This window comes from Rhineura floridana, chromosome 10 (assembly GCF_030035675.1).
Source record: "Rhineura floridana isolate rRhiFlo1 chromosome 10, rRhiFlo1.hap2, whole genome shotgun sequence".
NCBI lineage: Eukaryota > Metazoa > Chordata > Lepidosauria > Squamata > Rhineuridae > Rhineura > Rhineura floridana.
The window spans coordinates 81385710-81413609 of NC_084489.1; the positions used below are offsets into that span (position 1 = coordinate 81385710).

The window sequence follows — 27900 nt, forward strand, 5'->3', positions numbered from 1 at the left end:
TCATTGAGAACTGGACCCTTACTGTGTGAAATACTCAAGTCTGCAAGGCCTGTGAAGCAGAAAACTCCCATGTAAGTTCTTCCTGGTTCTGTTCCCAAGCGAACTATATTTGCCTAGGTGCCCAAAACTCTGAAACCGTTAAGTACAAGATTTAAGTTACTCGAGAAGCTAGTGAATAAGCAGGACCAAATTGGAAACTTAACTTCTGCAGATAGTACTTTAAACAAGTTTGTGTTTCAGAATCCACGTTGGTTTTAATGCTGTTTGATGCAAGTTAGTCTTGGCAGTTCTGAGATCTTAGTCCTAGAAAAAGAACACAGAAAATTCCTACGTTGCCTTCCACCTTTTATGTTATCTAATACAAGTACACAACCGCATACAAAATCCTAGTTAGCAGATACTATGAATCCACACAATGGATCACTCGTAAATAGTATTACAACAGTGAGTGCCCCAAGCTTCTGTAGGTAATGGCTTCCAGTTTCTTAGTAGAAAGTTATTTGTCAAGTTCCTACTTGAATGGATGTTCATCACTAGTCTTTCCAAAATAATTATATTAGCTACAGTTCAAAATTGCTATATCATCCTTCATAGAAAGCTGCTTCCTAAAAATACATGTTCTCTGCTTGATAACATGGTATTGCAAATTTTAAGCAAGATTGTACATGTACCACTTGTCACTAAGTGGAGTTTTGACATATTTATTAATAAAAATGTTCTGTGTGTAACAGAAAACTAAGCAGTTTACAGAAATACAAGCATTCAATAATTTCCTTAAATTATATAAAACTATCAAAATAAAATCGATTTTTACACAAACTGAAATTCTGGCTTCACTCCATAAGCCTCAGGAACCTTTTTGTCAGTTTATAACTGTGTGCCATCACTCCCTTATTTACCAGTGATCAGCTATGAAGATTCGTTGTACGTATTGTTAATTGGGATTTTATACGCGATTATATACTTGTGTTAGGTAATATACAGATACCATTTGGATATACTGGATTGGGTCTCTTATAGTTTATAAAAAGAAACATTAAAGCACACCTCTGTGAGCTTCTAGGACTTGCGGAAGGTTCTTTAATATTTCTTCATCATGGTCAATGACCAGCATTCCTACAGAAAGTCAAGGACAAGGGTGGCTAACCTGCAGGCCCTCTGCCCCAATTTTGTCAGCAGCAGCAATTTTTAAAAACATTTTTCTGACTTTTCCACATTGTACATAAACTAGTGCAAAATAGTAACATTCTGTGCCCAAAACATTGCCTTCCTGTCTCTTCCATGCTGCAAGCTCTCAGCAGCTTTTATTCTGCTGTTGTTGCTGGAGAGATCCAGTCACTTCTGCCAACAGCCTAAGTGTGACACTCCTAGTCAGATGCAAGCAGCCCAAAAGCAACTGCACAATAAAAAATTCCTGTGAACATCCATGGAGAAATATTTGGCTTAGCACAAACAAGTTAATGAAGTGGAAATTAATGAGTAAGAGTAGGGTGGAAAGTAAATAATAAGCACATTAACTGGCATAGAAGTGAAAATTAATATGGTATGGGAATAATGGAATGAGTTTAATAAGAGACAATGGGAGATGGGTGGGAGTGTTGACTTTGGCCATGTTCACTTTGGCAACTGATCTCTGGGTCAATGTGGCCTATAGGCTGAAAAGGGGTAGCCACCCCTGGTTTAGGGCAGAGAGAATATAACCTTATGGAGAAGCCACATCTAACTTCACACTGACTGAAGGCAAGAATTGTGTTGCTGCCATTCATCCCGGGGGGGGGGGGAGATGTGGCTGTCTAATCACAGTCCTGCTCCATTGTTTTCTAGGCTGTTAAACCTCTCCCTGTTCTATTTAGCAGTAATGTACTTGGGAAAGTGCTTATGCTATGCTATTAAACTTGGAAGGAACAGAGGTTTTGCAATACCAGAAATGTGGTAGCATCCTGAAAAAATGGCATTCAGACCATTGACTGCATGGTGCATCTGCAAGAGCACCTTTCTAATTGCACCTTGGGCATGGTATTCATTTAACACAAATAAATGGTGATTGACTAGTAACCTTGATCAAATGTTCAACAGGAATGTTTCTCTTAAAGAACAAGGGTTGCTTACATAAAAAGCTATCTGAAAGCAGACTATTTGAAAAGTACTTTGCCTACACGAGTGGTATGTTAAAATCTAGGTTGTATAAATAAACCAGTTTTAATAGAAAAATGTATAATGGCTTATATAGTATAATATTCCTGTTAAATTCAAGGGTTACTAATGGTTCTAAGGCTACTACTGTTAAGATACTGAAGTTGAACTACCATAGTTCATCGGTATATGAATGATTAGTTGAATGCACACTTGCCTGGAGTGGAAGCTGCCTGGTATTACTGAGTATGCCAAGAGTACTAGCACAGTTCTAGAAAGTCTATCCAATATATGACTGGGCCTTCAACAACCTCTAAGCACTATTTTCCAAAAATGGTTTTTCTTATCTTCAAGAAATAAAATCAGTGAATCAAAAAACATTTTGGAAGATACAATTCAACACAGCCACTGTAATCAATTATTTCTACTATTCATATTGAACAAAGCCATGTTAACGTTTAGCAGGGCCAGAGCTTAGAGAGGAACCAACCTCCATATGATGTTGGCTTATTTGTTGAAGTCAACAGCTACCTTTCATCAAAACACACTTAATATGCAAGCAACAGAAGTTAAAATCTCATTAACTTATTTTTACCCATACATACATATTTAGGATCACAGCCTTTAATTTACAAAGGTTGAAAAGAAAGATTTCAGCAACATCTAATTCCAAGTCTAAAACTACATTGCTCAAGTATTTTCACCTTGAAACGACTTTTTCAAGGCCTTCCCATCAGTTACAAGATTGTTTCAGTAACAAGTAAGGTATCCAAAAGAATAAAATAGTTTCAGTTCAAACTCTTGTTACAGCAGAATGTTTCCTTCCTTCTTTGGCATATATGTACAGTGGTCAGGTCTGTGTATGCTTCCACATCTCCCAGAAACTACAAATGTGCCACAGAGTGGAGAGGATATCACATCTCACTTGGATCTGCCTGGGAGGGAGCTATGAGTTCAAGGCAGCCCTTCTGCAGACAAGCACTGTGACTCTGGGGAAGGGGAAGCTGGGTTATAGCCTTGGAATTTGAAAAGCAAATTAAACATACTATTTTTATCATGAGTCAGCATTTTCTACATTGGCGTTAAAATGGGTCAGGTTAGAAAGTTATTTAGAAAACACTGAAATGAAATGATGTGAGATGAAAAATAAAATCAGTGAACAATGGTCACAATTAAAACTGAAACCCAGAAAGGGTTAAAAAGCTCTACTAAAAATCAAACTGGTGTGCTATTAGCTGCACTTTTTTGCAACAATCTTGCTTAACAGTTTAGGATATAGAGATTAACAGTTCCTAGAAGTTAGCATTTTTAAAAAGAACTTATTCCATATCAAATTGCTAGTGTTATTGCTGAGCAGGAGTTACACAAATGTCCAAACCCATCAAACAATGAGAGACTGTCTAGATGCTCCTGGACACAGTTTAAATTCTTACACTTGCTGTAATACAGCAACAGAATGGATGTTTCTGGGCATTAAAGGCATATTTTCTAGTATTAATATCCTTAGAGCACATGACAAGTGGTGTCATTTCTGAACCTAGTTCTGTTCACTTTCTTCCATCAGAGTCTGGGCATTTTCATCCTCATTGTCAGGATGTAACACTTCGGGCATTACAAATTCAGTTCTATCTGAAAGCAGAACAGTTTCTTGAGCACCGGCATCAGCATTAGATGTTACATTTACAGAGATATCCATAGGAGGGGATGGTAGAGGAGAAACTGAAGGCATCACTTCATTCAACTCTGGCTGAGGACTCAAGCCCTCTACATAAGATGTTGAATCTTCAGAGACTGGAATAGAGGTCTGGTCTGAAAAACAGAAGTTAAAAATCTAGTTACAGCAAAAGTGATGCCTATAATTCTCACAACACTAGTCCCCTACAGATGACTGAGGAAAGCAACATGAACTCAAACTATGTGTTCTCCAGAATTAACCTTGCGAAATTATGAGCAAACATGCTTGCCCTACTTATCAGATTTCAACTCGCTTATTTAAAGTAGGGAGGCAGATCAGGATCTACTAGTAGACTGCCATGTGACTTGTAGATCTGCAAGGGTTTCCAACTCCCAATTAACTATATAACAAAATGAATGTTTCCAGCTAAATTAGGCTGCTGAAATGAAAAAAAGCTAGCCAAGAGTGTCCTTTTTTCTGAAAGAATGTTGTGCTCAATTCAGTTCTGGCATGGAAAATTAATTCCTAGGCTCAGAATGTGTTCAGAAGCAACCTGTTCTTTAATTCTAGCTGTATGTCCTTTATGCCTGGCTGTGGTTGGTACATTTTGAAGTTAATGAAGTAAAAAAAAATCCGATAAGCCTGACGTTTGCCCACCATGGCCAAATGAGTAACACATCTCCCCCTCCCAACCCAGTATTATGAAGCTGGTGGCAGGAAATCTCCAAAAGCAGGTATCTGGGATAGGGACACACACTTTATTACATTTATATCCCACCTTCCCTCTCTGGGTGCATGGTTCTTCTCCCTCCCCATTTTATCCCCACAATAACGCTGTGAGGCAAGTTAGGTTGAGAGACTGTGAAGGCCCAAGGTCACCCAGCAAACTTAATGGCACAGTGAGGATTTGAACCCAGGTCTCCCAGGTTGTAGTCCAACACATTAACCCCTACACCACACTCTTTGGTTGCCAGGTCATTTTGCACCTCAGCTATTCTCATAGGCAGAGTGTCTCACTAGTGCATGAGGATTATTAAAATGGCCAGTGTACTTTACACATAACTTTATGGACAATTGTGACTCACAACACAAAAAACTAGTATAATTCCCCAAAGATTGGGGGGGGGGAGGAGAAGAAAGAAACAGCACATGTCTCCCTACTGTTATCAACTGCCTCAAAAAGAGCCGACCCGGGTACTTTTGCTTGCCAGGTTTGTTTGTTTGTTTGTTTATTTATTTATTTTCATTTCTAAACCGCCCATAGCTAATAGCTCTCTGGGCGGTGTACAAAACAAGATTAAAATACAATATTAGAATAAAATCAATAATAAAGAGCAACAAAATTAAACTAAAACATTAAACATAAAAACATTGAACATTAAAATGCCTGGGAGTATAACCAGGTCTTAACCTGGCGCCTAAAAGAAAGAACCGTAGGCGCCAGGCGTATCTCCTCCGGTAAGCTGTTCCACAGTTCGGGGGCCACCACAGAAAAGGCCCTAGATCTAGTAACAATCCTCCGGGCATCCTGGTGAGTTGGTACCCGGAGGAGGGCCTTGGATACTGAACGAAGTGAGCGGGTAGGTTCATAGCGGGAGAGGCGTTCCACAAGGTATTGCGGTCCCACACCATGTAAGGCTTTATAGGTCAAAACCAGCACCTTGAATCTGGCTCGGAAACAAATAGGTAGCCAGTGCAAGCGAGCCAGGACAGGTGTTATATGCGCAGACCGATTGGTCCTCGTCAACAGCCTGGCTGCCGCATTTTGCACTAGCTGAAGCTGCCAAACAGTCTTCAAGGGCAGCCCAACGTAGAGCGCATTACAGTAATCCAGTCTAGAAGTTACCAGAGCGTGAACAACTGAGGCAAGATCATCACTGTCCAGATAGGGGCGTAGTTGGGCTACTAAGCAAAGAAGGTAGAACGCGTTCCGTGCCACCGAGGCCACTTGAGCCTCAAGCGACAAGGAAGGGTCAAAAAGGACCCCCAAACTACGAACCTGTTCCTTCAAGGGGAGTGTAACCCCATCTAGAACAGGAGAAACATCCACCATCTGGGCAGGGAAAGAGCTCACTAACAGTGTCTCAGTCTTGTCTGGATTGAGTTTCAATTTATTAGCTCTCATCCAGTCCATTATCGCGGTCAGGCAACGGTTCAGCACATCAACAGCCTCACCTGAAGAAGGTGAAAAGGAGAAGTAGAGCTGCGTGTCATCAGCGTACTGATGGCAACGCACTCCAAAACTCCTGATGACCGCACCCAGAGGCTGCATGTAGATGTTAAAAAGCAAGGGGGACAAAACTGACCCCTGAGGGACTCCACAATGGAGAGTCCAGGGTGTCGAGCAATGTTCCCCAAGCACTACCTTCTGGCGACGATCCGCTAAGTAGGAGCGGAGCCACTGCCAAGCAGTGCCCCCAACTCCGCGAGCCTCCCCAGAAGGATACCATGGTCGATGGTATCAAACGCCGCTGAGAGATCAAGGAGAATCAACAGAGTCACACTCCCCCTGTCCCTCTCCCGACAAAGGTCATCATACAGGGCGACCAAGGCTGTTTCAGTGCCAAAACCGGACCTAAAACCGGATTGAAACGGATCCAGATTTCATCCAAGAGCGTGGGTTGTGTCCTGCTGGTTTGCAAACACGACTAGGAGAAAAACATCCTTCCACGCCCTTGCTGTTCATTTCAACAAGCTGCTATTAACATGTTGGTTGTTTTAGTAGCCGTGTTAATCTGTTCCTTGCAAAAATAAGAATCTTATGCCATGCTCAAGCCAACAAGTTAGTTGGCATAAGCTTTCAGACAGTCTCCATCATCAGATGCATGAAGAGAGGTGTATAGAGAGAAAAGATAGGGCGTGAAGAGCAGGATCAAACGGTTGTGATTTATTTAATTTATATATATATATATATATTGCCCCATAGCCAAAGCTCTAACAAGTACAGTCTGACAGGAGCTTACACATATGCAACATAAGCACTGTAGCCATTCAGAATAGCTGTAACTGGAGATATTAACCAGTGTAAGATGATTATATGTTAGATAACACCTGTCAAGGGAGAAGCTTATGCCTTAATACATTTTTTCGGCTGATATCCAACTGTCACGCTCAACAGCAGCAGGTAGCTATAATAGGGCTACTGCTGGCCTGGAGGTGAATACCAACTTTAGCCTCCCTAGCAGTTGTTTACTGCACCTGCTCCTGGAGAACTGCAGCCTGTTGAAGAGTCAGAAGGTTGAGTCAGCCAGCCCCGCTCTAGAGGGAGACTGAGAACTTTGCCACAAACAGCTACCGCTGCTTCCAGGGGAAAGTTGACTGTGTGGGCTCTGGTTTGTTGATGGCAGTTGTGTTTGTGGTGGGAGCACAAATGCAACTCATACATGTATACAGTGTGATTTATGGTATGCCTGGGCTGTTTCATATTTTTATTGATTTATTGTATTGTGCTTTTGAATTTGTATTTCCTGCAACTTTTAGTATATTTTCTTCAGTGCTATTCCGTTCACCGCTTTGGGGACCTTGCCCCAAAAGCCATATAAACCAATTAATGAAGGAAGAGCAGACACATTGAAAATCAATGAGATCAGTGAAATCATTCAACATGTCTACTCTAAGTATGACTTGTGTTGATTATCACCCTTAGTCTTCAAAGTACCACAAGTTCTTTATTACTGTTTTTTATATATATAAATGGCTTTTAGTAATGATATGCCAGATCTGATCTTAGCATTAATATGTCTGTGCTGGATTTGTGTGTTTCTTAAGTTTACTTTTTTGTTATAAACACTTTGAACCTCATAAGAACATAAGAAGAGCCTGCTGGATCAGGCCAGTGGCCCATCTAGTCCAGCATCCTGTTCTCACAGTGGCCAGCCAGGTGCCTGGGGGAAGCCCGCAAGCAGGACCCGAGTGCAAGAACACTCTCCCCTCCTGAGGCTTCCGGCAACTGGTTTTCAGAAGCATGCTGCCTCTGACTAGGGTGGCAGAGCACAGCCATAATGGCTAGTAGCCATTGATAGCCCTGTCCTCCATGAATTTGTCTAATCTTCTTTTAAAGCCGTCCAAGCTGGTGGCCATTACTGCATCTTGTGGGAGCAAATTCCATAGTTTAATTATGCACTGAGTAAAGAAGTACTTCCTTTTGTCTGTCCTGAATCTTCCAACATTCAGCTTCTTGGAATGTCTATGAGTTATAGTATATGAGAGAGGGAGAAAAACTTTTCCCTATCCACTTTCTCAATGCCATGCATAATTTTATACACTTCTATCATGTCTCCTCTGACCCGCCTTTTCCCTAAACTAAAAAGCCCCAAATGCTGCAACCTTTCCTCGTAAGGGAGTCGCTCCATCCCCTTGATCATTCTGGTTGCCCTCTTCTGAACCTTTTCCAACTCTATAATATCCTTTATGAGATGAGGCGACCAGAACTGTACACAGTATTCCAAATGCGGCTGCACCATAGATTTATACAACGGCATTATGATATCGGCTGTTTTATTTTCAATACCTTTCCTAATTATCGCTAGCATGGAATTTGCCTTTTTCACAGCTGCCGCACACTGGGTCGACATTTTCATCGTGCTGTCCACTACAACCCCGAGGTCTTTCTCCTGGTCGGTCACCGCCAGTTCAGACCCCATGAGCGTATATGTGAAATTCAGATTTTTTGCTCCAATATGCATAATTTTACACTTGTTTATATTGAATTGCATTTGCCATTTTTCCGCCCATTCACTCAGTTTGGAGAGGTCTTTTTGGAGCTCTTCGCAATCCCTTTTTGTTTTAACAACCCTGAACAATTTAGTGTCGTCAGCAAACTTGGCCACTTCACTGCTCACTCCTAATTCTAGGTCATTAATGAACAAGTTGAAAAGTACAGGTCCCAATACCGATCCTTGAGGGACTCCACTTTCTACAGCCCTCCATTGGGAGAACTGTACATTTATTCCTACTCTCTGCTTCCTGCTTCTTAACCAATTCCTTATCCACAAGAGGACCTCTCCTCTTATTTCATGACTGCTAAGCTTCCTCAGAAGTCTTTGGTGAGGTACCTTGTCAAAAGCTTTTTGAAAGTCTAAGTACACTATGTCTACTGGATCACCTCTATCTATGTCCACTGGATCACCCTCCATATTGGAGGAAAAAGCAAACTAAAATTAAAGTGGTCAGAAATCACCTAGTTTTACTAAAACCCACATAGTAAAGGCTGCCATCCTTTGAGTTTCTAATTCAAACACAAAAATCAAAAGTTTTAGAATCTGCTTACCAAAGTGTGAATGAACTCCCCTGTTAGCTAGCAAGCCATCGGTTGCTGTGACAGTTTCTGTTAAGTTGAAAGAAGTAGAGGAAGGCACATTGACTGTTTTCACTAAGTCAATTAATTCAGGAAAAGAAGCTCCAGACATATCTATAAAACCTGAGAGCGAAGAGGGAGAAGCAGAGACAACAATTTGCAAAAGCCCATTGATTTAAAAGGTGTAATTTCTTTCCTATCCCCAGACACTACCCAAACTTAGAACCTCATCATAGACTTCTGGCCACCCCTCTCAGCCATGTACAACCTGGTCCAAATATGCTGAAATCAATAGGTGTTATTTGGCCCAGCTTAAAGCGCAGCACTAGTTCATTGCTACTCTGACAACGGCCTCTGGAAAGGTCCTCCTAAGTCCTTCCTGCACCGTTTGTGACATATGTGATTCATGTGAAGCTCTGAAGATCCTGTCAGTGCAGGAGTTGGACAATACAACACTCATGGTAGTATTCCCTTCAGGCCCTGTATTGTTCCTTCCTCTACGCAGGAGCAGACTAGATTATGCAAATTCATAGTCAACACAGCTCTTCCTCGTTGCAGAATTTTGGCATGCACACTTTCATATAAAAGCCAGCCAGCCACGTTTTATGCTCTAAAGGACAACAGGTGAACAGATTACCTGGATCCATGACTCTCTGGACAGGTGGAGGAGGATGAAGAGAATTTTCTATTGGATACATATTTACACTGTCATCTGTGTTGTACTCTAAGCTTGCAGCTTCTTCGCTTTGGAAGCTGGATGCCAACAGAGGAGCCTGAAATAAAGATGTCAATTTTTTTAAAAAAGGAGTTGCGTGCTTCAGAACAAGAAACACATTCTGTATCACTAAGGATTGCTGCTTCAAGGTGGGAGACATTCCTCAAATACCAACTAGCTGGCCAGACTAGCTCACACTGGCAAGAATTTACAAGAAGGAAAGCCTCCTCTCCTCGCTGACCCAGCAGTGCAATACAAATCAATCAGCCCAGCAAACCCTACACAATGGTCCCCTCAGATGATCCAGAGCAGGAGTGTGGGACACATGTCCCTCTGGAAAAAGGAATAAAGATAGGAAGGGGAGAGAAAAGGTAAGTGATTGGCCACAGTTCTAGGAACAAACCCTGGAGCCTTCTTTCAGTGTGAAATGCTTTACCTCTGTATAGCCATTAGTTGGTGGTTCGGGAGGTGTGTCTCCCAAGAGCAAAGGAGGAGGGGGCCCAGCTTCTGGCTTTTTCTTTGGTAGAACAGACTGCGTTGGAATTCTGTGCAAATAACCATATCCAATGCCGCATCCTAAACTGTACAAGGAGGCAAATAAAAAGAACTTGATTATAAGAAACAGACTTGCCCCCTTGAACATTGTTTTAAAAATATAAATTACTACATAATGATTTCAAAGAGCTCTCTCACCTGGGAACAGGGGTGGTTCGCTTCTCTCTAAGCTGAAGTATGTGGCCACCAGCCCTCTTTTGTTCCCCACTCTAACCTTGAGGTGAGGACATGCCTTAAGGCTGCAAGTAATTAATACTAGTTCCAGATTGAGGGAGCTTCCAGCCCACATCTGTCCCTCCTCGGGGAACAGGACAACTTGCTTTCCTCCACTTCTCCCTCAGCACAATGCCTGACACCAACAAGATCTAGGCATGGTGGGAGGGGAGGAAGAGAGACCCAACGTCTCATGAGCGATCACAAATGCACATCAGCCCCAGCAGCCAGTTTCAAGAGAGTTTATGAAGGTTTAAGTAATTGAAAGGGAAGAGACAACTGTGCATAAAAGAAACATTTCGGCTTTATCCTACTTCAACTACTTGCAAGCAGACTTGTCTCCACACAAGTAGTGTAGCATCATGCATGGTTAGACGGGCAACAGAATGTTCGACAACATTCCAGTTTTAAAGACTCTTGACACAGATTGGCAGGCACCTCTGTCCAGCCAATAAAAGGAGTGGCACATAGCCAAGAAAGGCACTGTTCAATTACTACTGGATTTCTCCACTCCCCCTGCAAGATCGCAGCTTACGTATTGCAGGTTTAGCAGGAACTAGGAAATGGAAGCTGAGTGAAATTGAGCTGTTTATAAAGAGGCAGGCTGAGAGTAGGCTAGAATCACACCACTGCAGTCTACCCTTTGGCCATCACACAGCATTAAAACATGCATTCATGAACTGGGTCTCCGCTACTGAAGCCTGATTGGCAGCAAGGTAGGAAAAGGAGATTGTCTCCCCTAAACTTGCAGGAAAATATAAGTGGTGGTGGGTGTTTGAAACACAGCCCTGACCCTTTCACAACCCCAAAATCCAGATCCAGAGGTTCCTGTGCTCCTCCTCTTTGCTTCTAACTCAAGGGAATGTAGCAGTCGTGTAGGGTGCAATTGCTGTGACTGGAAGAGTAAAACATGAGCCCTGGGTTATAGGCATCTCTCTCTATTCCTGGGCTACCACCACATCTCTTATCAAACCACCTCCTCTGGTCCTGTTTCTAGGCTGCCTGCTAACCGTCCTCCGCTCCATCCCTGACATATCGGCCAAAGGCCGCCTTGGACCTGCATCTGTCTTTCATATTTTATTTCAGTGTCAGCTGGTAGCTTCATGTCGGTGGAATCTGCTCCAGATTTTAGTCTGAACTGAAGCTCAAGCACCTGGGACAGCTCCTTGAAAATTCTGACTAAAACCCAGAGTGGATCCTACTGCCCCACTGACAGCGGAGCCACCAGATGCCACGGTTGTATCTAGCACGTTAAGAATGTAAACCCCCTGGATAATAACCCTGCTGCTTCTGTGTTCTATATAGCAACTCATATTGAGGTGGTGCCAAGGCAAGTGTTCCATGGTGGTAACGCAAGACAACAGAACTGTAATAGCTTCCTAGTGTGCATGATTCGCCCACACTGTAGATTCCATGGGGATACAGTCTTCTGAGCAACTCAACAGGAAAGCAAACTGCGATTCAAATGCTTTTAGTTCTTTCCAAAAGTTATTATTGAGCTATAATTAGACACAGCATTCTGTTCACTGAATAAGGAAAAGATTCTTAGCTTGCCACATTTTGGCTAAGTCCTAACCACATGTACAGATTTTATGATGTCACTCAGGGATCCATACCTTCCTTCACCACCCCAGGCTCCATTGGGGGTTACAAAAACCTCTCGACAGGAATCAGATTCTGTGTTATAGACCATCAGCTTCAAGGGTTTCCCCTCGTGGGATTCAATTAGTGAGAAGAAATCTTCTGACTGAGAGAGAGAGAGATGTTTGTCATCAGCACAATAGCTGCACTCCATAACCTCCCCCATCATGTGATTGACAGGCATCCTGGTCCTGTAGGACAAAAACTGATTAGGTGGTATTCAATGCTAGTCCTACTCAGGAGCAGACTCATTGACGTTAATGGACATGACTTAGGTTCATTAATTTCAGTGGGTCTACTCTATGTTAATTGGGTTTTAGAACAGATTAAACCAGAACTATCACTAGAAGCTAAATTAATGAAACTGAGGTTATCATACTTTGGACACATTATGAGAAGACACGATTCACTAGACAAGACAATAATGCTGGGAAAAACAGAAGTGAGTAGAAAAAGAGGAAGGCCAAACGAGATGGATTGATTCCATAAAGGAAGCCACAGACCTGAACTTACAAGATCTGAACAGGGTTGTTCACGACAGATGCTATTGGAGGTCACTGACTCATAGGGTTACCATAAGTCGTAATCGACTTGAAGGCACTTAACAACAAGGTCAAGGTAAAGCTGCCAGACAAGGAACTGAATTTACCAGGCACTGAAGTCCTCTTGAGTGGGACCACAGGTGACTGGTCACAGTCTAAAGCCCTAATCTAGGGAGGCTGCATCAATCTTTAGGAAGACGCATCTCTGGCATTGTTGGGGGGTAATTAAGAGTGTGCAGTAATGCTCAATCCATAATAAAAGCTGTGAATTGAACATCCTAGTGATTGTGGCCATTGTGCAAAGCAACAGAAGGAATGTGGGAATGGACACAAGGCCTTTGGGTGTACCCTTGCATGGAAGCCCAACAGCGCTCTGGGCCTCATCATCATTGGTGAAAATGGCCCACAGAGAGTTGAGCTGATTCCCCAAGCCCTTTGTTGTTGTTATGTGCCTTCAAGTCGATTACAACTTATGGCGACCCTATGAATCAGTGGCCTCCAATAGCATCTGTCGTGAACCACCCTGTTCAGATCTTGTAAGTTCAGGTCTGTGGCTTCCTTTACGGAATCAATCCATCTCTTGTTTGGCCTTCCTCTTTTTCTACTCCTGTTTTTCCCAGGATTATAGTCTTTTCTAGTGAATCATGTCTTCTCATGATGTGTCCAAAGTAGGATAATCTCAGTTTCATCATTTTAGCTTCTAGTGACAGTTCTGGTTTAATTTGTTCTAACACCCAATTATTTGTCTTTTTCGCAGTCCATAGTATGTGCAAAACTCTCCTCCAATACCGCATTTCAAAGGAGTTTTCTCTTATCCACTTTTTTCACATCCAACTTTCACATCCATACATAGAGATCGGGAATACCATGGTCTGAATGATCCTGACTTTAGTGTTCAGTGATACATCTTAGCATTTGAAAACCTTTTCTAGTTCTCTCATAGCTGCCCTCCCCAGTCCTAGCCTTCTTCTAATTTCTTGACTATTATCTCCTTTTTGGTTAATGACTGTGCCAAGGTATTGATAATCCTTGACAAGTTCAATGTCCTTGTTGTCAACTGTAAAGTTACATAAATCTTCTGTTGCCATTACTTTAGTCTTCTTGACGTTCAGCTGTAGTCCTGCTTTTGTGCTTTCCTCTTTAACTTTCCTCAGCATTCGTTTCAAATCATTACTGGTTTCTGCTAGTAGTATGGTATTGTCTGCATATCTAAAATTATTGATATTTCTCCCTCCAATTTTCACACCTTCATCTTGGTCCAATCCCGCTTTCCGTATGAAAACCCATAGTTCAGGGGAAATATCTGTGGAGATGGATCCATCTTTTTCCTTTTTTGAATTTTCTATTTTTTTTCACATGCAGCTTTCCTAAAAACTACTTCAAAGAACAGAAAAGGATGGATATTTAAAAACAAAGGTACAATTTTTGCACACAGAAGTTTTCATACTGTACCACCGCAAATAGGTTGGTAAAGAGACTGCATGTGCAGGAGAGCTGAAGCCTGGGAAATATTTGCCAGGACGATCACAGTGCAATCCTGGACATGTCCACTCAGAAGCTGGATTTAATAGGGCTTTCTCCCAGTTAGGTAGTTATAGGAGTGCAGCATCAATCTCTGAAAACTGTCCACCACCACCCACGCCCCCTCCAACTGATGGTGCCACCGATGACTCACACAGTTCACTTTACCTCCTGCAGTATCTGATCCGATCCAACAATGTAATCAGTGTGCGGCTTCAGGCCAGCCAGCGCTGCAGGAGAAGCAGGCTCCACATCCTAGAGAAACAGGGATCAGTCATGTTAACTACATCGAGTAAACAAATCAAGGCACAAAAAGTCTATATCCAGTGGTTTGCAAACACTGATCCTAGAAACCCTTGGAAGCTCATCCACAGTAAGAGATTGTTAATGGAGAACCAGTTTTAGGAGAGAAAGCTTGTCCGCCATTACCAGCCTCTTTTTGAAATGCTGCATGTGAGGAGACCCTTTCTGGGAAGGAGGGAAGAAATGAGCACCACCGAGGCCCAGCCGGTGAACACTAGAATACTCTGAAATATGCTTAGGAGGTTCAGTAGCAGACAAGTTACCACTGAAAGTCTTCCCTATGGGGGAAGTTTGAAAAATGTTAATACAAGAAAATATCACCAGGTAAGGGGCAAAAGAGGAAGAAAACAAACTCAGAGCTAACCATCTTAGGAAACAATTTTCAAACGGACAGAAGTGTTCGTCTGTTGCAGCAAAAACTTGTGGCACCTTAAAGGCTAACAGCTAAATTTTAGAACAGAATTTCTTTGTCTTTAAGGTACCCCAGAACTCTTTGTCATTTTGAACAAGGGCAACCATTGTTCCCTACTTACCAGCACGTGCCACACGTGCTCACTGGCTCCTTGAAAGCTACAGAACCTCACGCTGGCGCCCAGAAGTCCTTGCCCTCCCCACATATTGCTGGGGACCACCTCCACCTCACGCACTTTCATTGTTTTTATGTTATAGACCTCCAGTTTCACAGCCTTCTCCACATTGGCTTTCAGCAGGTCTTTTAAGGTGTCCCCTTCTTTGTTCTAAAAAAAACCAACCAGACAAGAAAATATCAGAACTTTGCTTCTGGAAGCAGCAGCCAACAAACTGTCAAGCCTGCAATGCAAGAAACTGGTTTAAAGAATGATTTACAGAGGCTATGTGAAGGGGCAGAATATCATTGCATACATTTGGCTGATTATTCCACCTATGGAATTTACTCATTTGTCTCAATCAACTTAGAAAAGAAAAGGCTTCTGAACATCAAAGAATTTAAGCTGCCCAGTGAACTTTTGTGTGGGTCAGAGACCAAATATGATTTTGGAACAATGCTTATTTGGGGATGGAGGAGCTGCCTTACTGCAGCCTGTGCATGTGTGGAAATAAGCTAGAAAATGTGACGGCAGTGTGACCAAGACTGAGAAATCTATTATTTGGGCTGACTGCAGGTGTTGCCACCACTCACCATATGCTCAGAGGCACATTACCAAATTCTTCCAAGCTACACAGCAAGTGGATTGGACTGTGAAAGACCAACCCAAATGGTGGTTGCATTTTGACCAATTTGTAGGGCAGTACAATATCTCAGAGAGGAGTTCAGGTCTCCTGCTCCCCTGGTGCATTCACTAGAGCTGCCCAATTTCCCTGCTTTTTAAAGTTTGATAGAAATAGCTGTGGGCTATAGGTACATTCTTAAACCGCAAGGTTTTTTGCCTATTAGTGAATACAGTTTTATTTTTTATTTAGAAAATCATCTAACAACTTGCAACGGTGGGTTCAAACATCAGATCATCACACATTTATTCATTCAAAAAGAACAGTCAGCACAGATTCAAAACAAGAAGCCATTCGCGTACAGGGGATGCAACAAAAGGAGAAACTGTAGGGGGACTGAATGTGCCTCAGTTTCAGACAGATAGATGAGTTGCTTAAATTTTCATCTAGGTTGCTTATATTCCCATTTTTAAAAAGCAGTGCGATTTTGAGGTCATTTTAACAATAAGGATGCTTACTTGAAAGTAAATCCCACTGAAATAAGCAGGAGTTGTTTCTGCGTAAGCATGGTTAGAAGAAGATCATAAAAGCAATTCTCAAAAACCACATTTGGTAGCCATCACGTAGGCAAGCCAAGCAGCTTCTAACACGTTAATTATTCACAGGGTCATATTTGAACAAGTGCTGGAAACAGGTTTTGTGACATGGCAATGGGTCAACGCCCACCCTCCCTGCCCTCTACAGGGTGACACAACTACCAACTCTGATGAACTAGAGATGTTTGCAGCACAAACAGATCCCAACTCACGCAAGTGTGCCCAAGTATTTGCTACAGAAGAAGTCCGGCCACATCTCATGTCAGAAGTAAATATCCCTTCAAATCCTCAATATGGCACTGTTTGTACCATCCATAATCAAAACCTCAGAGGCAACAGATATATGCAAGCTCTGGACCAGTGCCTCAATTTGGTGGTGGGCTGGCTGAGGGCCAATAAATTGAGTCTGAATCCTAGCAAGACAGAGGCATTGTGGGTTGGTGGTTCCCGAATTCAGATAATTGGTCAATTGCCTGCTTTGGATGGGGTTGTACTCCCTCTGAAGGTTCGTAGTATGGAGTGCTCATGAATCCATCTTTGTCACTAGAGCCCCAGATGACCTCAGTGCCTAGGAGTGCCTTTTACCAGCTTCAGTTGGTAAGACAGCTGCAGCCATTTCTGGACCAGGACAGTCTGACCACTGTGGTCCATGCACTGGTAACCTCCAGGCTGCATTACTGTAATGCGCTCTATTTGGGGCTGCTCTTAAGGTTGGTCTGGAAGCAGCAGCTGGTACAAAATGCAGCAGCGCAATTGCTCACTGGGGCAGGGTATCACCAATATGTTACCCCCCTGCTGAAAGAAATGCACTGTCTACCCATTAGCTATCAGGCCAGGTTCTGATTTTGGTATATGTAGCTTGGAATCAAGATACCTGAAAGATCGTCTTACCCCTTATACACCCACACAATCTCTGTGTTCTGCAGATGAGGGCCTGCTGCAGATACCATCTCTTCAGGAGGTCCATTCTGCACAACATAGGAAGCGGACTTTCAGTGTGGTGGTACCTACCCTTTGGGATTCCCTCCCCTTAAATATTAGACAGGCACCCTCTCTGTTATCTTTCGGTGCCTACTGAAGACTTTCCTCTTTCAACAAGCCTTTTAAGTAAAGACCTTATCCCAGTCTGTGTCGGAATTGCTTTTTAATATGTTTTTAAACCTTTTTTAAAAATATGTATTTTTTAAAGCTTTTAAAAATGTTTGTAAAGATGTTTTGTTTTAATGGCTGTTTTAATATATTTTACAGTCTGTTTTTATGATGTTTTAAAGTGTTTTTAGTTATTTTGCCCTGAGCTCCTACTGGGAGAAAGGACAGGATATAAATGAAATAAATAAATAAATAAGCTCAACAGGGTTCAATGGGACTTACTTCCAGGTAAGTGTGCATTGGACTGCAGCTCTAGTCTTCTAAATAAATAAATATTTAGATATTTTCCCCACCCTTCACCATGAGATACTAGGGCTAGTTACAATTGAAAAAGAAAATATTAAAAACAGTTAAACCAAAGTAAGTACTCCCGAAAAAGCATGCAATGGGATCAGGATGCAAAACTGTAAAATAAATCATATCATCAACTTATTTACATGCCACTTTCCCACAAAATAGTCCCCAAAGTGGTCTACAACACACCAAATGAATAATAACAAACACTTTAAAAAGAACAAAATAATGTCAATAAATACAGAAAACAAATCCACAGAAATCCGTTCAAACAGAACATATGAGTAAATCAGGCGCCTCATTTAACAGCTTAAAACTAAACAGGCCAGAACTAAAGAGAATAATAGTAAGTGCCAAACTTCTGCACAGTGAACAGTGCAGCCCCGTGCCAAGCGAGTCCTCTCGAGTTCACCGGAGGTTTGCTGCGTAATGTTAAGGTAACTCTGAAAGTGAGAGGAAAAGGAGCAGGACCTCTGGGGGGTGGGGAAGCATGTGATCCGCAAGGCCCCCAAGAATTAAATAAAATCATTAAAGAAAAGCAGCTTGGAACCAGGATACCTGAAAGATCATCTTAACCTTTATAGATCCAGTCGATCTCTGTGCTCTGCAGAGGAGGGCTTCCTGCAGATACTACCTTATCAGGAGGTCCGTTCCGCACAACATAGGAAGCAGATCTTTAGTGTCATGGCACCTACCCTTTGGAATTCCTTCCCCTTAAATATTAGACAGGCGCCATCTCTGTTATCTTTCTGACACCTACTGGAAACTGTCCTCTTTTAACAAGCCTATTAAGTAGAGATCTTATCCCAGTCTGCGTCTGTGTTGGAATTACTTTTTTAGATTTTTTAAAGCTCTTTTTTTTAAATAGAAAAAGATGTTTTTCATGATGTTTTTTTAATATGTTTTTAAAGAAGCTTTATTTTAATATGTTTTAAATTCTTTTGTTTTTAATATGTTTTAGAGTGTTTTTAGTGTTTTTGTTTGCCATCATGTGTTCTTTCTGGGAGGAAGGGTGGGATATAAATTTAATAAATAAATAAAGGATGGAACTCCCCAAAGTGATTTGTTAAAAAAAAAAAACACTTATGAAACCCTGGCTACAGAAACTGGTCCCAAATCTCTTGCAGACTCAGAGGAGCGAGGCCTGCTTTGCCCAAGGCAATCAAAAGCAGCACACCTGAAGCCTTTGTTCACACAGGGCACCCATGGCCAGCCATGCCAGATTAAACATCATGAGCACCTAGGGCGCTTTCCGCTTTCACAGCCATGAATAGGGAGGACCTACTTGCAACTTCATGCTCTGCCATTCTGAGCTTTCTAAGACCAACCAAACCCTGCACAGGGGCAACCTCAACTTCCAAGCAGATACCCCTGTAACAGAGTACAGCCCTGGGTGGCCACTATGTTTCCTAGAAGTCCCTTCCAAGAAGGAAACAATGGGATGTGGGCAGGGATGTGGAGTCAGAAGCAATTTTGGGTGGCTTCAAAATAAATTTTGACTGACAATTTTTTAAAAAATATAAATTCACAATGTCAAAGAAGCTTCCCATGAAGTCAGCTGTAGTTGAGCATTTCACCATAACTCAAGATGGAAAACATTTTGTGTGTCAGTGTATGACACAGGACCCAGGTGAAGACAAATGCTGTGATGCCAAGATCAGCGCATATTCAGGCAGCGATAAAAATGCTACGAGAGCTTCCAATTTAAAAAGACATTTACAGTCCTTTCCAGGGCTGTGGAGTCGGAAGCAATTTTGGGTGGAGCTGGAGTCGGACAGTAGAAAAATAGAGGAGTCGGAGTCTAAGGTTTGGCATACCTACTCCACAGCCCTGGATGTGGGGCAACACCACAATCCCCATCCCTTGAAGTGGTCTGTTACCAAATGCCATTGACGCAAATGCCACTTTTGCCATATTTCTTTCACCTCCAAGTTGGCAACTGCACCTATCGGGACTAGATATGGATCCGGGACCTCTGTTTGCCAACTCCTAGCTTTTATTTATTCATTAGTTCCTTTTATGCCCTACCTTTCTTTACTACAGACATAAAGGAAGCATACACGCCGAGGGATTTTTTTGGGGGGGACGTCTCCTATCCAAGTACTGACAATACCCAGACTTTAGAAAATTGGCTGCATCACATGCCTTCAGATTGTGCTTTGGGACATATTTGTTTATTGTACCAACACATGGATACCTGAAAGAAGTCATCATTAAAAACTCTCCTTGAAGAGCAACTTTTGTTTAGGTACTTACCAGCCTGGTGTGTCCTATAGTGAGAATGAAATCAAAGAACGGCTCCAGTCCAGCCTGCTGAGCGGGGGAGTTTTCCTGAACCTGCAAAATTGTAGTTTTACGCATACATCAATCAAATGAAAAGAATGCCAGCAGAAGCACGTGTTCTAAATTAAGTTGGCAGCTTAATGCATGAAGTGTTCATACCAAGCATACTTATGAACAATCAGAGACTTCTCTTTTGTCAGCTAGGAGAGGTTCTTCTGGCCTAGAGCAAAAATACCACAGCCATCCATCCTAACAAGCCAGACAGATGCATTCCTCAGAATCCCTCTCCTCCCTACTAAACAGAAGCCAAAAGCAGCTTAAGAAATGGCCTTATACCAAATCAGACCATTGCTCCAGCCTGCTCAGTACTGTCTACACTGACCGGCAGTGTTTCTGCAGGAGCCTCTCCCATTCCTGTTTGGAAATGTCAAGGACTGAATCTGGGATCGTCTGCATGCAAAGCAAATGCTCCACTACTCTGCTACGACCATTCCCAAAAATGGGGCATGCATCAGAGAGATGCAGTTTCGTAACAGCCAAAGAGAGAACCAATGGAAGACAAAGTACCCAGCAGAGAAAGAGCACTGGGTAGTGCAAGTCAGAGGCAGAAATATTAAGCTCTTCCTTCAAAGAAGACATCGGGTATCTCCAGCATAAGTAACGTACAAAATGTCAGCTGGGAAATACTGATTTACAGCTGCCTCCATGCTTGACAGCTTTCAAGCTGTCCAGGCAAAGTTGGTCTACCTCTCAATTCAGTTATATGGACTGGACTGCCTTCAAGTCGTCCCGACTTATGGCGACCCTATGAATCGGGTTTTCATGGTAACAGGTATTCAGATATGGTTTACCATTGCCTCCATTTATATATACACATACATACATATACACACACACTTTTTTCCATGTTAAACATTCATTCAGAGTGGCTTACACATTCTGTTTTATGATACAGTAAACAGCAAGAGAAGTGTCGGAATCCACCGTTTTAAAATTGGCTGCATCACATGCCTTCAGATTGTGCTTTGGGACATATTTGACATATTCACATTGATCTTAATGAGACCTATATATATATCTCTGTGTGTGTGTTCAATTATATACCCATACTCAAAATGAAAACTTTTGTTGCAAAATCGGGCAGACATTAGAAAGAAAAACAGAGTGCTTCATGTATTTTCAGCTGCAACCAGGACTCCTCACAATTGCCAGCATTTATTATACCCCACTTTTCCTTCAGGATGTTCACAACAGCTTACGCAAGGGCCCCCAAATAATCGCCCAGCCAGACACCAACTATCAGGTTGAAAGGCCTGCTTAGCTTTAACCACAGAACATAGTTGAGATGTGCTCAGATTATTCACCTGCAATTGGGAGCAGTTTGTGGTGGATTTATTGAATGACGACATGTACAAACAGGTACACCTGTGCATCTGTTAAGCCTGTGTAACGTAGCCTGAAAAAACTGCAAGCACAGCTAAGTACTAGAGGTTGGATCTAAACTAAGCGAGTTGCACTTAATTCTCATGGAAACCTGTGAGACATGTGACACAACCAAACGTCTGTATGGAAAAACCCACATTTAAGAGATGTTACTTTAAGAACACCACAGAAGCAGCACTGTTAACAATAAAGGGGCAAGGCATGCCTTCTCTGGGAGGCCCTTCTACCTCAAAGCAGTCGATCTTCTGTTAGAATTAGGCAATGCACATCTGCATGAAATTATTCTTAACAGTCTGTTTTACTTGAAAGCTTATGGCTTCCAAAGGAACCAAATGTTTTTGTACACAAATGGAAGAGAAAAGGGTGTCATAACTGGATAATCAGACAGTATGCCAAGTAGTTCGGAGGATAAAAATAGCTAACTGTGAGGAGAGAGCACACTAGACAGGGCAAAATAGCCTTGACCAATGGCAACGTGTTCCTATTCCCCTAGATGTGTCTGAACTAGGGCTGCCAGGTTCAATCCCTGAGACTGATCCTGTATCTTTACTGCAGCTTGTGCAAAATGCAGCAGCCAGATTGGTAACAGGGACCAGACGGTCCGAACATATAAAACCGATTCTGGCCCACTTGCATTGGCTGCCTGTATGTTTCCGAGCTCAATTCAAGGTGCTGGTTTTAACCTATAAAGCCTTACACGGCTTGGGACCACAATACCTGATGGAACTATATTAGAAGCTCAACTGGAGTGCATACCGCAGATCAGAAAAGGTACTGCCAGGGCCAAGAAGATGCCAGCATGGTTAACGAGCAAAGTCAAGGAAGCTCTTAGAGGCAAAAAGTCTTCCTTCAGAAAATGGAAGTCTTGTCCAAATGAAGAAAATAAAAAAGAACACAAACTCTGGCAAAAGAAATGCAAGAAGACAATAAGGGATGCTAAAAAAGAATTTGAGGAGCACATTGCTAAGAACATAAAAACCAACAACAAAAAATTCTATAAATACATTCAAAGCAGGAGACCATCTAGGGAGGCGATTGGACCCTTGGATGATAAGGGAGTCAAAGGTGTACTAAAGAACGATAAGGAGATTGCAGAGAAGCTAAATGAATTCTTTGCATCTGTCTTCACAGTGGAAGATATAGGGCAGATCCCTGAACCTGAACTAACATTTACAGGAAGGGATTCTGAGGAACTGAGACAAATAGTGGTAACGAGAGAGGAAGTTCTAGGCTTAATGGACAATATAAAAACTGACAAATCACCGGGCCCGGATGGCATCCACCCGAGAGTTCTCAAAGAACTCAAATGTGAAATTGCTGATCTGCTAACTAAAATATGTAACTTGTCCCTCGGGTCCTCCTCCGTGCCTGAGGACTGGAAAGTGGCAAATGTAACGCCAATCTTCAAAAAGGGATCCAGAGGGGATCCCGGAAATTACAGGCCAGTTAGCTTCTGTCCCTGGAAAACTGGTAGAAAGTATTATTAAAGCTACATTAACTAAGCACGTAGAAGAACAAGCCTTGCTGAAGCAGAGCCAGCATGGCTTCTGCAAGGGAAAGTCCTGTCTCAGTAACCTATTAGAATTCTTTGAGAGTGTCAACAAGCATATAGATAGAGGTGATCCAGTGGACATAGTGTACTTAGACTTTCAAAAAGCGTTTGACAAGGTACCTCACCAAAGACTTCTGAGGAAGCTTAGCAGTCATGGAATAAGAGGAGAGGTCCTCTTGTGGATAAGGAATTGGTTAAGAAGCAGAAAGCAGAGAGTAGGAATAAACGGACAGTTCTCCCAATGGAGGGCTGTAGAAAGTGGAGTCCCTCAAGGATCGGTATTGGGACCTGTACTTTTCAACTTGTTCATTAATGACCTAGAATTAGGAGTGAGCAGTGAAGTGGCCAAGTTTGCTGACGACACTAAATTGTTCAGGGTTGTTAAAACAAAAAGGGATTGTGAAGAGCTCCAAAAAGATATCTCCAAACTGAGTGAATGGGCGGAAAAATGGCAAATGCAATTCAATATAAACAAGTGTAAAATTATGCATATTGGAGCAAAAAATCTTAATTTCACATATACGCTCGTGGGGTCTGAACTGGCGGTGACCGACCAGGAGAGAGACCTCGGGGTTGTAGTGGACATCACGATGAAAATGTCGACCCAGTGTGCGGCAGCTGTGAAAAAGGCAAATTCCATGCTAGGGATAATTAGGAAAGGTATTGAAAATAAAACAGCCGATATCATAATGCCGTTGTATAAATCTATGGTGCGGCCGCATTTGGAATACTGTGTACAGTTCTTGTCGCCTCATCTCAAAAAGGATATTATAGAGTTGGAAAAGGTTCAGAAGAGGGCAACCAGAATGATCAAGGGGATGGAGCGACTCCCTTACGAGGAAAGGTTGCAGCATTTGGGGCTTTTTAGTTTAGAGAAAAGGCGGGTCAGAGGAGACATGATAGAAGTGTATAAAATTATGCATGGCATTGAGAAAGTGGATAGAGAAAAGTTCTTCTCCCTCTCTCATAATACTAGTACTCGTGGACATTCAAAGAAGCTGAATGTTGGAAGATTCAGGACAGATAAAAGGAAGTACTTCTTTACTCAGCGCATAGTTAAACTATGGAATTTGCTCCCACAAGATGCAATAATGGCCACCAGCTTGGACGGCTTTAAAAGAAGATTAGACAAATTCATGGAGGACGGGGCTGTCAATGGCTACTAGCCGTGATGGCTGTGCTCTGCCACCCTAGTCAGAGGCAGCATGCTTCTGAAAACCAGTTGCCGGAAGCCTCAGGAGGGGAGAGTGTTCTTGCACTCGGGTCCTGCTTGCGGGCTTCCCCCAGGCACCTGGTTGGCCACTGTGAGAACAGGATGCTGGACTAGATGGGCCACTGGCCTGATCCAGCAGGCTCTTCTTATGTTCTTACGAACGCCTCTCCCGATATGAATCCACCCGTACACTACACTCAACATCTAAGGCCCTCCTCTGGGTGCCTACTCCAAGGGAAGCTCAGAGGGTGGCAACAAGGGAGAAGGCCTTCTCAGTGGCGGCCCCCAAATTATGGAATGATGTTTATGACGAGGTGTGCCTGGCACCATCACTGTTATCTTTTCAGCGCCAGGTCAAGACTTTCCTCTTCTCCCAGGCATTTTAGCATGTGTTTTTAAAATTGTTTTACATTTTTTAAATTGTGTTTTAAATTGTTTTTAAAAGATGTGTTTTAAATTTGTATATTTGTTTTTAATGTTTTTAGTTGCTGAAAACCACCCAGAGAGCTTTGGCTATGGGGCGGTATACAAATACAAATACATAAATAAATAAATAAATAAATAATCTTTAAGAGAAAAGAAAGTCAGCCAAGTGCAGGTGTTCTTGCAACCCTGTAATGGAAAAAACCACAAGGTGGAATTCTCCCTTCTCCCTGCACACCTTTTAAAGATACAGAAGACCTCTTGGAGGCTAGGCCTGGCAAACAAGAGGTCTTCTGTATCTTTAAAAGTTGTGGAGCAGGAAGAGAGAATTCCACCTTGTGGTTTTTCCCACTACAGTGTTGCAAGAACACCTCCACTTGGCTGACCTTCTCTTCTCCTAAAGATACAGGATCAGTCTCAGGCCATGGACCTGGCAACCCTACACTAAACACACACACACAGTAGCATGCAGCAGAAAATTATTTCTGAATTGTGGTTTATCACTTCTGCACACAACAGGAGAACACAAGTACAACATGGTCCATTCCAAGACCTAACTGCTAACCATTCTCACCCACAGGAACAAATCTCATGAGACAGTACATATTATTCTAGAACATTCACAGCAAGGAGTACTGAGCACATGGGAAGGGGAGAGTAACCCAACACAATCACTCCTGTCAGAAGAATATACTAACATGAAATAACATAAATTCCCAACTCCACAGGTTAGTACTGTGTGCTCCAAATCCAGGCAAGATTCAAAGTACTAGCTGTTACCTTTAAAGCAACAAACATCTTGAAAAACTACCTGCACCCATATGAATCTGCCCAGCCCTTAAGATCAGCAAACAGACCCTGCTTGCAGAATCTGCTAGGCTGGTGGGTACAAGAGGGCCTTCTCGGTAGTGGCCTCACCATTATGGAATTCCTTCCTACGGGAAGTGCACTTTGCCCCTCATTGTTTGCTTTAAAACATACTCCAAAGACCTACCTAGCTGTTTACATAAGTTTGTAAACAATTAATTTGAGACTGGTCTGAGCTTTTAAAGAATAATTTAGTAGCTAATATCCCCCTCCATTCTATTGTACCACTTGTTTTTAGATGAAATTATTTTTATTATGAAATTTGTATTGTATTCTTTTAATTAATTTTATAATGTGAACTGCCTGAAGGGAATCTCTGTAGCCCTGAAAGGCAATATAAACATCGCAAAATAAATAAAATGTTGTACACAAGCAAATAAAGAGGATGATTCACATTAGGAACTTCCATATTATAAGATGAAGCTTCTGCAAACACCTTTCAAAAAATGGACTGGCACAGATAACATAATCTAGCATTTTAAAGGTGATCTTGTATAAGTGGCTTAAGAATTGCATTTTCCCCTGCTACATTTCATATCCGTATTCACACACAGGTAGAGCAAAAAACTTATTTCAAAATCCTAAAAGCCAATGACAAGATTTTTGTCAACAGCCTTATACATTTAGAAGACAATTTCATTATACAGCTAAGAAAATTATGAATGCCAAGGGGTCAATATGTTATTTTTAGACACTGGGATTTTTAATTGAAATCAAAAAATTGTCCGTTTTGAGTCCAACCCAAGCTCCATGTGATCCAGCACATTTTCCCCATCAAAACTTAAAAAGCAGGGCATGACGATGAAAACGATCCTGCATGGTGTAGAGAAAGTCAAAGAGAGGTTTGCCTCCCTCTCTCACAATGCTAGATAGAACTCAGGTTCACCCAATAAAACTGACAGGCAATCAATTTCAAGGGACAAAATGAAGCATTTCTTTTACACAAGGCAAGATTAACATATAGAATTCAAACGATGATTTTTTAAAATCTTAGTTAGTGATATTTTAAGGTTGCACTTAATATATTTTTATTGTCTTATTGCATTTTTTTTTTAAAAAAATCTGCTTTTACTCTGTGAACCACCCAGAGAACATTTTGTTTTAAGGCAGCTCATAAATAATACAAACAAGTAAATAACTTTGTCACTGCAGGACACAGTGATGGCCAATGACTTTAGAAGGGGATTAAGGGGGAAAGAACTCAGGAGGATTAATCTGTGAATTGCTATTAGCCATGATAGCTACATAAAGCCTCTGTGCTAATAGGTAGAGAGAGTGTGTGTGTGTGCAACGGTGGGAGATGGTTATTGCCCTTCTGCCCTGCTTGTGGGCATCAGGCTGGCCACAGCTGCATACACACCATACATTTAAAGCACATTATTTTCCCCCAAAGAATTCTGGGAACCAAAGTTTACCCCTCACAGAACTACAATCCCCAGCACTCTTAACAAACTACAGCTTCCAGGATTCTTTTTTTTGGGGGGGGGGATAATATGTTTGTAATGTGCTTTAAATGTTATTTTTATTATTATCTGCATCTCATCAGGAATGCTGGTCCCGAGGCAGATTACATAAATTTAAAAATACAAAACACTCTTAAAACCATATAGAAATTTAAAAACACAAGAACACACAAAGAACCATACATAAACAAATCCATAAAACAAATCCTTAAAAACATCAATAGAAAAGGGGAGGGGGGAAGTATGGTATGTAGGTAGCTGTCAGAAGCCAGATGCTGGAATCGATAGCCCTTCGGGCTGATGAAAGGCTCCTTATTATGCTCTCCCTACTTGCTTGTTCCCAGTAGCTGGTATTCGGAGATAGACTGCCTCTGTGTATGGCGGTTCCATTTGGTTATAATAAACTGCGGATAGACCCTGCTCTCCACGAAATAATGACAGTAATGAGGAGAGGAATACCCCGTCCTGCATACCAGCCAGGCTGTCGATGTGATGGGAAGCCTCCGGCAGCCTCCATCGAGCCCTCCTGCTTGGGCGAGCCCACCAAGGGAATTCGTTCTTACCCCGTGCACATGATATCCCTCGGAGCCCCCGTCGGGGACTTCCGAGCTGGCGCCCAGCCCCATGGCTACAGAGAGGGCACGCTCAGGAGCTCGGAAGCAACGCACCCATCATCCTCTTCCTTCACCTCAGCGGCCGTCGAGCATCGGCTGCCAAGTTCCAACGCTGCAGCGCCGACTGAGCATGCGCGAAGGGCAAGAGGCCGGCAGAAGGACACGCTCGCGCCCTATAGGCTAAGGCCATCCCTGAGAGGCGGAGGGGGAGGCTTAGTAAC

General features: G+C 42.3%; 1 protein-coding gene across 1 annotated transcript; it reads right to left on the minus strand.

Moving 5' to 3' along the window:
- Positions 1-2718: 2718 nt before the first annotated feature.
- GORASP1 (golgi reassembly stacking protein 1) lies at positions 2719-27849 on the minus strand. The gene is made up of 9 exons (XM_061587873.1): positions 27629-27849; positions 20078-20158; positions 15128-15331; positions 14460-14546; positions 12204-12334; positions 10256-10400; positions 9742-9877; positions 9078-9227; positions 2719-3942 (listed from the first exon to the last, which is right to left on the minus strand). The coding sequence occupies exons 1-9, from the start codon at positions 27689-27691 to the stop codon at positions 3671-3673; spliced, it is 1269 nt and encodes a 422-aa protein (XP_061443857.1). The 5' UTR covers positions 27692-27849; the 3' UTR covers positions 2719-3670.
- Between the last annotated feature and the right edge of the window lie 51 nt (positions 27850-27900).